Source organism: Anneissia japonica, unplaced genomic scaffold (assembly GCF_011630105.1).
Source record: "Anneissia japonica isolate Jap-2015-1 unplaced genomic scaffold, ASM1163010v1 scaffold287718_len389476_cov179, whole genome shotgun sequence".
In the NCBI taxonomy this organism is placed as follows: Eukaryota; Metazoa; Echinodermata; class Crinoidea; order Comatulida; family Comatulidae; genus Anneissia; species Anneissia japonica.
This window is the reverse complement of record NW_022702098.1, coordinates 377010-388921: the sequence shown is the minus strand read 5'-3', so window position 1 is coordinate 388921 and position 11912 is coordinate 377010. Positions and strand designations below refer to the sequence as shown.

General features: G+C 34.1%; 1 protein-coding gene across 1 annotated transcript in view; it reads left to right on the top strand.

The window, feature by feature from the left end:
- Positions 1-1837: 1837 nt before the first annotated feature.
- The window catches only part of LOC117103785 (low-density lipoprotein receptor-like), a 29529-nt gene continuing 19454 nt past the window's right edge, over positions 1838-11912 (top strand). The window contains exon 1 of the mRNA XM_033244405.1: positions 1838-1922. Within this exon, the coding sequence (XP_033100296.1) occupies positions 1853-1922 (70 nt within the window). The 5' untranslated portion in view covers positions 1838-1852. The remainder of the gene's footprint in view (positions 1923-11912) is intronic.

Below are 11912 nucleotides of genomic sequence, written 5' to 3'. Positions count from 1 at the left end.
AATAAATAATACATTTAATGTTTTAGAATGGATGTTGAGTTACTACATGCTGTCATTTATTTTTAAAATATGACTAACATCACCAACAACATTATCGTCATCCATACACAAAACACACACACAGCTTTGTTATGGTTAAGTCGATATAACAAAATGTATCGTTGAGCTGAGTTTAATCACGTGTGCTCTTTCACGTGCAGTCAATCTCTTTTCAAAAATAGTTGTATATAATAATGAGTGCATAGTTCAAAAAAGAGTTGGTGACGCGATCTAGTTCTGGCGCGAAATGTCCGCCATTTAAAATGGCCGATATTCCGTGTAAAAAAATGGTCATTTCATGTACCATCTTTGCTCAGTGGTTGGTAAACTTTTTAAGAGATTTATTAAGTACCACCTTGGATACTACCCCGATATATACGGGCTTATATATCCGTGCCAACACGGTTTCACGGAGAGGAGATCCACTAATACAATACTTAGCTACGTTACGCATCACTGGCCAAGTATCCTGATAAACGCCGTCCCTCAAGTATTGATAACATCCTTTTTGGATTTTTCCAAAGCGTTTGATAAAACTTAATGTAAATAAATTCATGGTCATGGAACGTAAGTAGTTCATCTAGGCTTAAAGAAAATGTGCCTGCATATTTCTTGGAAGATATTGCATTACCCAGAGTATCATCCATAAAATATCTTGGCGTAATCATAAGTATTAGATTGGAATGGAGCGAACAGGTTCAGCATGCTACATCAAAGTCTCCAAAAATACATGAAAAGCTTCATATAATTTAAATTGAAAATTGTTTGCAATATATTTTTATTATTTTTATCCCAAAATATTTTTATAATAATTTTAACATAAACATTTTACAATTCATATCTACTAACGGCCGCCATCCCGAGAACTTAGTTTTTAATTTTGCCTTTGTTAAGACAAATGTGTAAATTTTTCGTTTGTTTTGGTGCAATTTTCCAGCTCATCTTCGTAATGAACTACTTTGTAACTGATTAGTTTGTTGCCCATTATAATATAAATTATTAACTTTTTTACATTTTTATTTCTTTTGTATAAACATTTTGTAGCCTATTTTAGCAATTTAATTATGTTACCTCATGTGCATTTATAGCTTTTAACTCTTTGAATACTTTTATGTAATTGTTCCAAATTTTTAAGCAGTTTTGTATTTTAGTTTGTCGTTGGGCTATGAGGAGAGCCCAGATGGCAAGTCTTCTTGCATTTGGGCAAGCCTGCCGGCCACATAGACCCTTTTGTTTTTATATTTGGCGAAATAAATGATAAGCGTTTAACCACACAGCTGTTTAAAGAACAATGAGAAATTAGCCGTCAAAGGTTATGATTTCAGGCATTTCTCATGCAGAAACTATCTTTAAATCCTTAAAAAGTATTATTTTAACATTGAAAATGGGGAAAATAACAGCATAGAATGAGGTGTAGATATATAAAGGTTAGTTTACTACAATAAAATAGATTTATAAAAATTTGACATTCCAGCATGTTTTAGCCATTTTCTCTGAAGCACGATTTGCGACAAGTGACTGGTTTGGCTTGTCTTTGCCACATATTGTATAATGATCTTGGACATGAGACCGATTTAAAAATACTACATTGATCTGTAGATGCGCGTTGTATTATCTGACGTCATATCCATAGAGTTTCAGCAGACTGAGAGGCTCATGCGGCGCCTATTTTTTCAGATGAATAAGACCCGCTGATCAGACAAGACGTGATACTACTCGAACAGGGGTTTATTTCTTTATTTCTGAATCAAACTGGTAAGGGAAACGTCCTGACACACTATACAACTAGGATATCACATTACTAACCTAGGAAATGGTTTCTTTATTACTACATGCTTTGGTATTATGTTGCCTATCCTGCTTTATTATCAGATCTACTTTAGGTAAGTAATTTTCCTTTTTTTTTATTCTCATAAATGTTTGTACGCGGCAGGTTTAGACGCATGCTGCAAAAATTCTGGGCTGCCGACGGGAGGACAATATAGAGTGGTGCAATTTTCGTTAAGGTCAATTTTATATGGAGTAATACCACTACTGCTTTTTTTTTTTTTAAATCTCGTTTCAAAACTACATCAGATCTCGCGCGTGTGCATCAACAAGTGCATTGCAAGGGCCATTTTTGCAAGTCGAATAATATCAGAGCATATTGAATCTATAATTACCAGTATTTCAGATATTGTTTGTGTTGTCCTTTTGCGAAAAACAACCGATTATACCAACAGTTTAAAATTTAGAGAAATGTCCGATTTAGAGGAAATAAGTTTAAAAGACCCGATAGTAGCTTCAAACGAGTTTAACGTTAACTTTAACCAGCAACAACTGAGAGGTCGGCTGCTGATTAGAGATCCGAAAAAGAAGCATTAAATCAAAGGAGCATGGCGTTACCTCTCTTGATCACTCACAGAGAAAAATTAACAACAAAACTTCATTTAAGTAAACGAGACTGGTTGTTACCGTATTTAACAGTAACTAAAAACGAACTTCCTTTATTATTATTATTATTATTATTATTGTATACTTATATAGCGCATATCAAACTTCTCTATGCGCTGAACATTATTACCCCGGATCACTGGATCAAGCACATATGGAACACACACTCAGGCCCCATAGGGGAATTCCATAATGTTGCAGCTGTATTCAGCGCAGGCTTGTTTGAACCTACCAGGTACCCACTTTTACTCCTGGGTGGAGAGAGACAACCGTAGATAAAGTGCCTTGCCCAAGCGACTTGCACAGCGAGAGTTTTGAACCCCCGACCTCGAGGTTGGGAGTCCAAACCACAACAATAGCAAATTAAACTAGACTAAAGCGTTGTCTACACTATCAAATTTCATCAAAAAATCTTCACATAAAATATGATGGAAAAAGAATTGAATACTTTCAACTTTTTTTTTTATACAATTTGATAATATGTGATATGACGTCCTCGTACCCATATATGGGCAAATCACATTTTTTTGTCACATAATATTTGATAGTGTAGACAAAGTTTACTATATCTGTCTGTAAAACAGAATAATACCGGTATGGCTTTTTCTCATTGTCATAATGAGAAGTGTTGTTGAAATTGCACAAAAAAAGTCATTAAAAACTATAAAATATAAAACACACGAAAAACAGAAATATTAAATACTACTAAACAAAATTATGAAGTAAAAAAAATACTATGAAAACCAGGGAAATTTCACTGTTCCCTGATGAAAACCAACTTCACGACTAACGCAACATTAGTGAGACTCGAACTATAACTGCAATGGTAACAGCGAGGTACTGGAAACTTATAACTATTGCGCGCTATATGATCCGACTATGCGTAACTCAGTGCCTGTTTAGTTCATCTAATTCAGAGTAATATCATGGTAATTCAGTGATTGAGAACGAACATTGTCCATGCATTTCACGGTAATGTTGTGTGTAACATAACTGCAGCTGTTTTGAAACAACGCTTTGAATAACTGCACTTGCATTTATATAGTTTAATCACCATTCCAAAAAAATATTCTAAAATGGTCCTCATATCAACACCCTACTTCGGATCGTCATCGAAATTAAAACATCTTTATTAAAACATTACAAAATACTCTTAGAAAATGTTCTTTAGATCCATAAATACGTTTTTAGAGATATTTAGTTCACCCGAATCTGGATCGTCACTAAAATTCAGTATTTTTTACATGTAACATGACCTTTCCAGAAAGTATCAGTCAGGTCAGTTGATCCGTTTTTGAGTTATCTTATCTGGACATATTCATTTAAATTGTCCTAATACCCACAACCTACATCGAATAATCTTTTAATCATTTTATTATTGGACCATGACAAACCATAGGTCAATGAGATCCATTATGAGTTTTCGAGATATTTTGGTCTGGGACGTTAGCACTTTGAATAACCCTCATATTCACAGCTAAATCTTGACCAACATTTAATTATTTCTTCTTTGTAACATGGCTAGACTTTCTAAAAAATATCATTCAAATCAGTAGATCAGACTTTGATATATCTGGCCCGGAACATTTGCTTATGTATGATCCTCATTTCCACACCCAACTCCGGATCGGCACCAACGTTTAATCGTTAATTCATTTTGCAATGAAAATTTTTTCTGGAAAGTCTCATTTAGATCCACTGATAACTTATTTAAGATCTTTGGGTCTGGGCCGTTTGCACTTTAAATGGCCCTCAAATTCACACCCTATTCTTGTAGTTTGGTTAAACTTTCCAAAGTGTAATAGTTTCTTCATTGGACAAGAAATAACTATTCTGGAAAGTTTTTTCAATTGAATTCAACTCATTTTTTCAATTGAATTCAATTCAAAAGACATTTATTTTCGTTCATAAATAAAACAACAACAATGAAAGAGAGAGCACAAAGTACAATGTATATAAAAACAAATTTAAAGATAAAATAAGGGCCAAGTACAGAATTTTTTTAAATTAAAATTAAAATGTATGGACGAAGGCATATTCCCTAAAAGATTGAGACCATGTGCCGGGTATGCCTGTAACAAAGAAAAGATACAGAAAATGCCTGTAACAAAGAAAAGATACAGAAAATAATATAGATCCAATGATAACGTATTTAAGATATTTCTGTTGTTGAAGGTTTGCACTTTAAATGGCCCTCAAATTTATGCCCTACTTTGTATATTCATCACAATTTAGTCACTTCTTTACTGGACGATGAAAAACTATTATTCAAAGTTTCATTTAGATCCATTTATCAGGGACGGCGCCAGGAATTAACCGAAGAGGGGTCCAGGCTCCCCGACAAGGGGTCCACGCCCCTCGCCCGTCGGGTAAACCTAGCCCTTCCCCCACCCAGTCTGGGAAAAATTATATCTGTCGGTGATTTTTTTTTAATTAAAAGATAATAAAATGTGTTGATTATGGGATTATTTATTTAAAAGTGATAATTACGGCGCCCGAGATTTGATTTTTCCCCGACGAACTTGCTGGAAATTCCCCGAAAGGGGGGTCCAAAAGTCACCGACGTGGGGTCCCCCAACCCCTTCTATCGCCGCCCCTGCAATTTATAAGTTTTTTTGAAAATATTTAGGTCTGGGACGTTAGAATTATAATTGACCCTGAAATTCACACTCAAATTTGGATCATCAACAACATTTAATAATTTATTCTTTGTTAAGCTTTTACGAAAATTTCATTCAGATCAGGTTTTTAAAATATCTGCTCTGGGGTGTTTTCCTTTGACACATCCACATCATACTCTGGATCGTCACCAAAATCTATTCATTTCTCCATTGGACCACAAGTTTCATTTAGATTCATTGCTATGTTTATTGAGATATATAGGTCTGGTACGTTAGAATTTTTTTACAAATTACTGTGCTCCTCTAGTTTTAACTAAAAAACAGATTAAATCTGATTGAAATCTTATCCTCCAAGTTCACTCAACATTTCATTTGTTTGTCTTCCTGGTATGGTAAGATAGTCAGACAGCGTTTTTACTTGGACACATATGGGTTCTGTTCTGGCGAGCACTCAACTACGACAGCTTCAAAGTGCTGGAGAACGGGAAATGGTTTATTTGGATATTTTATAATTTCATTCCCTTTCTTTTTTTCATTTTGTGTAAAGCGCTTATAGAAGCACTGCCTACTTTCTATTTGTTTGTACTATAATTAGTATTTTTGTTTTTCGTGTTTTTTTTTACTTTATACCTTTTAAAGACTTGCAATTGCAAGTTGCAATTTTAAATTTCCTTCTCATTATAGCAAAGAGATATGCATGAACAATTTTTACTTCAATCACTGAATCGCTTTGAACTAAAAATGAACTGACTTACGCAGGGTGGGCTCATATAGCGCGCAGTGGTTAAGTCTCTATTTCACTTTCGGTAATACCAGTACAGCTATAGTTCGAGTCTTGCTAACGTCGAGTTATATTCCCTGATTATTTTTGCTTGATTTTTAGCTCTGATGAGGATCTCTAGAAACACTCGGCTGATTGATTAAAATATCTTTTTTGTATGGGTGACTGTTGGGGCCAATACACTCTACTGTCTCTATTATGAATGCGTTTCTTTTCTCAGCATTTATTTGTCCAATATAAATTTAAAATACATCAGAAAATTGTCTTTTGTACAATACACATATTTTTTTAAAGAAAAAAAAATATGGAACATCAAGACAACACAAAAACAACAATACGGGGAAAAACCTATACATATATCAATTAAATAATGGACATTTACAATGATTTTTTATACAAAATTCATAACAATATAAAAAAAAACATCTGTACATATTAAATATCAATAAGAACGGACGTTAAAAAACTTATATACAATATTTATATTAATTTAATTATAATTATCATTATTAAAAGAAGTATATATTATAATTTAAAATTAAAAAGTCTAAAACAGCAAAATATGAACTAACATTGCAATGAAAGAAAAAAAGGAATAAAAGAAAAAGACTTGAAGACTTCAGAATTGAATAAAATAAGAAACGGTAACCTAAGAGACCTGATTATTAAAAAAAAATAATAGATTTCGGAAAAACGATCTATTATATCGGCTAGTTCGGGTGTAATGTGACCTAATGCGAGTAATGAGGGAAGGAAATTCTTGAAATAAGGGATGGGTAGGTTGGGATAGAATACGTGTGACCATGTTTAAAACAGCATTTTTATATCACATAAATTTGAAAATGCCATCTCACTCGCTCTATGTCTAATTTTTTTCAAGTAGACCTTTGTTTTTAGTGCTCAGACTTCCACCCCAGAGGATCAAATAAAAATAAATCATACTGGATATCATCGAAGTATAATACTTTTCAAGAATGTTGGTGTCAATTTTAAATTTACTTAATTCACGCATCATATGTAGGTGTTTTGCCCTTTATTGTATAGCTTAAGTTTATTAGAATTCCATTTAAGTTGCAAAAGCTTGACCTTTTATTATATTCTTTATTAAAATGACAGAAAACAAATAGAAAAAATGGCATGGTAATTGTACACCTTGACCGATGTGCATAATTTTCAAGTGAAAGTAAAAAGAAAAAAGAAAAAAAAAATTGTTAAAGATATTTTAAGAAGCCATATTGAACAACTCTTTACAAATTATACTGTGAATGCTGAACTTATGAATAAAAGTGGGACGACCCCACAAAAGAGAAAAAAGAATTCCATTTAAGTTAATCATCTATCCTGGTGCCTTCATCGGAGATTTCGAGATTACGAGATCTTTTTTGTTGTTTTTTTGTTTTGTTTCGTTTTTTTTGTTTTTGTCTTGACGTTTTTGTTTTTTTTTATTTGTGTTTTTGTTTTTTGTTTGTTTTTTTAATAGCCGTTGTTTTTTCTAATTTACTTTTCTTTTTCAATTCCGTTTTCCTATTTTTTCTGACCGGCACTTTGGTCATTTTCCGTGCTTGAATCTTCTTCAAATATTGTCTAAGCAAAGACCATATCAACTATTTGCATATCAAGTTATGATATCATTTTACATATTTTAAGTATCTCTATATTCACAAATGGATTTTGTCTTAGCTAAACCCTGTAGGAGTTCCATCCATCCATCCATCCATCTATTAATAATAGGCTGTTAAATATATAAACTTTCCGGTCTTCTTTTACATATTGCCCATTGAATTTAAAAACAATCACCTATATGTAATAAAATCTCAAATAGTTGACACTTGCCTTCAGGAAAAAGTTTCACAAAATGTAATCTATTTTAAATGACCTAAATGTATTTTGAATTGAATTGAATTGAAATGAATTGCATGTATTCTGCCCCCAGGGCAGAATACATGCAATTCAGAAGAATTTACTTGCGACGACCTACGTTGCATACCAAGCAGGTGGAAGTGCGATGGTGAACCTGACTGCCGGGACGGGACTGACGAAAGTTCCGACGTATGCCGTAAGTCCTACTTCGCATAACATCGTAACGCACCTTGTTCATGAACACATATACGAATCAGAAATGTTTTATCATTTTACCAAAACTAACTTTTGGCAAATACATCTTTAACTGGATCCACACCTTCGTTTAAAAAGCATAAATGGGATAAAACACTTAAGACATGCGATTATACATTTACATTTACATTTTTCTAGACAGATGCGCAGATTTGAGGGGTCATACGTAGCTTAAGTTCTCAGTGTTATTTTTTTGGTTGCTTTAAAGAGTATGAAGAGTTAGTTGATGACTTTAAAGTGTGTTAGTAGGGTAGACTAAATTATTTATCTGATTTCCCCCATTTATATCTAAACTACTCTCTGAACTATTTTTATTACACAGGTTGGTGTCTTGTTTACAATTAATTGGTGTTTCTATCTTAATTGGATTGTTTATGAACGTTGTAATATAAATATTTGGCAAATTTCACAGACCAAAGAAGAATTTTAAACTGACAGGGCCATCAGAACCATACCGTCTGTACCAGCCCTGAGACGATGGCATGCCACGCCCACTCGGGGCGACGCCCACTCAGGCCGATGCCCACTCCCAAACATAAGAAAAAATAGAAAATTATGATATTTAGAGGGCATTTGAGGACGTGTTTAAATGTTGGAATTTTGTCTTCAAAGGAATAGTGTTGTTAGCTATCACAAAGATATTACACTAACAACAGTACGCCTATTAATATTATGTCGGGGAACCGAATCTCTAGTATATTGAATATGCGTGCGTCACGTGCATGAATTGTGGGCGACTCAGAAACGTCAATTCCAGCGGAATATAAATGTTTTAACACGACGCTTGTTGTAAGCAAAGAGTATGTAATAATAACAGAAGAGAGTCCACTCAGAGTGAAAGTGCGTTACGCTCGATGACAGAACGCCCTCTACAAACTGTTGTGGATAAACTTTGTGGATAAACTGTGTGAGTGGATTTCCCCGCACGATTAAATCGTAACGGTACTGGGTTTGGTCTACAGGAGTTCGTGCTTTGAACCAGGGGCTCTAGATGTGTATAAGAGACAGGTGGTGGGGCTTAAGGTCATCTGTCTGGTGTCAAGCAAACCCATCGGCCAAAGCTTGTCGGGTAGTCGGACCCAAAAAAAAAAAATAATAGGCCTAGTTTTCCCCATCCCCAGTACTGTAGGGCCTACTGCCTACGCCAAGCCAAATCTGTCTCAGCAATCGCTTCGTCTCTGATCAGTCAAGCAGAACATAACAATGGTGAATCGAGTTTAATTTAACGTCTTAATGCTTTTATGGATACATTAAAGAGTGTTACAGTTTAAATTAGGTAGGCCTACAATGAAATGCGTGTTTATTGAGAGTAGTACTGTATATAGTAACAACTAACAATTTTAAAGTAAATATCAACTTGTATTTTTCAAGGCTGACAGTGCCATTTCCAGCCATCTAGAAGTCCCAATTTTAAAAAAAAAAATCTCGCTGTTTTGGGAGGAAGGTAACCCCCCCCCCCCCCCACCTGCTCAGGCCTTCGGCCCTCAGAAAACGCTGCTCGCTATAGTTACTCCCATAAATACTTAGTCTCCCATGAATACTTAGCCTCCCCCAGTCGGACATCTTAGCCCCCACCCCCCATAAATTATATCCTAGAGCCGCCCCTACTTTGAACAGGTCATTCACAAAATTATTATTATTGTTTATTTTCGGTAAATATTTTCAGCCGCTTCAAATTTCTTTTCTTTTCTTCTTTCTTCCTTCCTATGTTTCTTCCATTTTTTCGTTAAATTTAATTTAATATACTAAATGCACATTTACGCATAATATTTATATAAATATATAATAAGTATATCATTTCGAGTATTATTTACATATTTTAACTGGACTCTTGTACTATAAGCCTGTGTATTTAACATAATTCAATATCAAATATTATTAAACTTTAACGATTACATTATTTTATATAATATATATTTTAAATAAATATCTAAACAATTTTAATTTTTTAATTAATGAAATATAAACTCTGAAAGTAAATTTACGTAGATTAGATCAATAAAAATGGACATTAGTAGCAGGGAACAGTGAATCACTGTTCCCTAGTAGTAGTAGTCCATTAATTTTTCCATATTCTGATCAATTTTATATAGCCTGAGTTAGTTTCGTAGGCAAACCTTGCTAAAAAGGTACACAATGTCCATCAAAAGGCTTTTTCTATTATGGAATGACCTGTTCGAAGCATGAAATCCTGTAGACAAAACCCAGTACCGTTACGATTTTAAATCGTGCGGGAAATGCACTCACTATGTCTTTGATTTTTTTTCTCTATATAGAGGCCTGAAGAATGAGATAAAATTACTGATCTTTTCAAGAGGAAAAAACCTTGAATTTTGAAGAACTTTAAGGTCATTAAAAAAACTCTTTAGAAGTCGGGAAAGCACATTTCCGGCCTAGTAATCATACATTTTCCGTTTTTAACCACCCTCTTTCCGAAATCCTGGATCCGCCCCTGATTATAACGTGGGTGCTAATACCTCATCACAGATAGACCGGGAGCCTAGAAAATTTAATCATGTGAAAAGAGTCAAAAGGTTTGATGGTCTGGTCATGATAGTATAGGGCCAAGATACAATATTCAGTATTACTGCCGGGGCACATCCTGTACAAGTGGGCTGGGGGAAATGAAATAGGGGGTTAAATAATGCATTTAATCATGTGGAGAGAGACATGGATAAAAATAATTGGATATTACTCCCAGGTAGATATTTGCAATAATGTCACATGTGACAGCAACTTTTACCTGTACGTGACCTTAAACAGTGACATTAAAGGCCAGGCCCAAATACATTTAATCATGTGAAGAGAGACACGAATGAATTTTTTTTTATAGGAACTATTATACATTGGGGGTAACAAAAATACCAATGACAGCAAATTTATCCTGTACATAAGCCCAGACAGCAGCCCCAAGGGACCCATGGGGGTCTTATATAGTAGCAACATGATAAAATCATGCAAAGAGAGACATGAATGAAACCAACTAGGAATTACTACTTGTACATTACAGGTGACAGCAACTTTTACCTGTACGTGACCTTGAACAGTGACATTAAAGGCCACGCCCAAATTACATTAATCATGTGAAGAGAGACACGGATGATTTTTTTTTATTGGCACTATTATACATTGGAGGTAACATAAGTACCAATGACAGCAACTTTATCCTGTACATAAGCCCAGACAGCAGCCCTAGGTTTCCAAATGGACTTATTATTTATAGTATGATATGGTTGAATCTAATAATGATTAGAGATAGTAGAATGCAACTGAAACACCTGATTATGACACAGACAGTGGTTCTGGAGATCAACTTAAGAATAAAACAGGAATTTAGTGAAGGATGGGACCACTTACACTGGAACTTTTAAACATTGGAAAGAAAATCCATTTGACAGCAACTATTTACTACTTCAGCTATAGATTTCCGTTTGATAATAACATTTTGTTAAACACTGACTTCAGATAAAATACAACAATACCATAATACAAACTCAGTAACAAACATTTATTAGATCGGATTAAACTACAGAACATGAATTGTCTATACATGATAAATACTACAGCGTCAAGGTGTATTTCAATCAGATTGTTGAAAATATGTAATCATTAGAACCTGGTAGCACTTTATTGACTAACATTATAAAATGTATTTACTTTTGACAGCAGTTTCTTCTGGGTTACAGATGTAACAGCATTATACTATAGTTAAGTCAATAAAGCGATACCAGTTTTGAATTTTACATTGCTTCTACTATTACAACAAATGTGTCCACCATATGGATTATGATTCATTGTAAATCAAGTATCTATATGATTTTTTATATATTGCATACACAATTGAACTGCGGTATTGTAAACTTTGGTAACAATGTGTTTGTAGCAGTACGATACAAAGCACAAGCAAGAAACACTTAACTTAA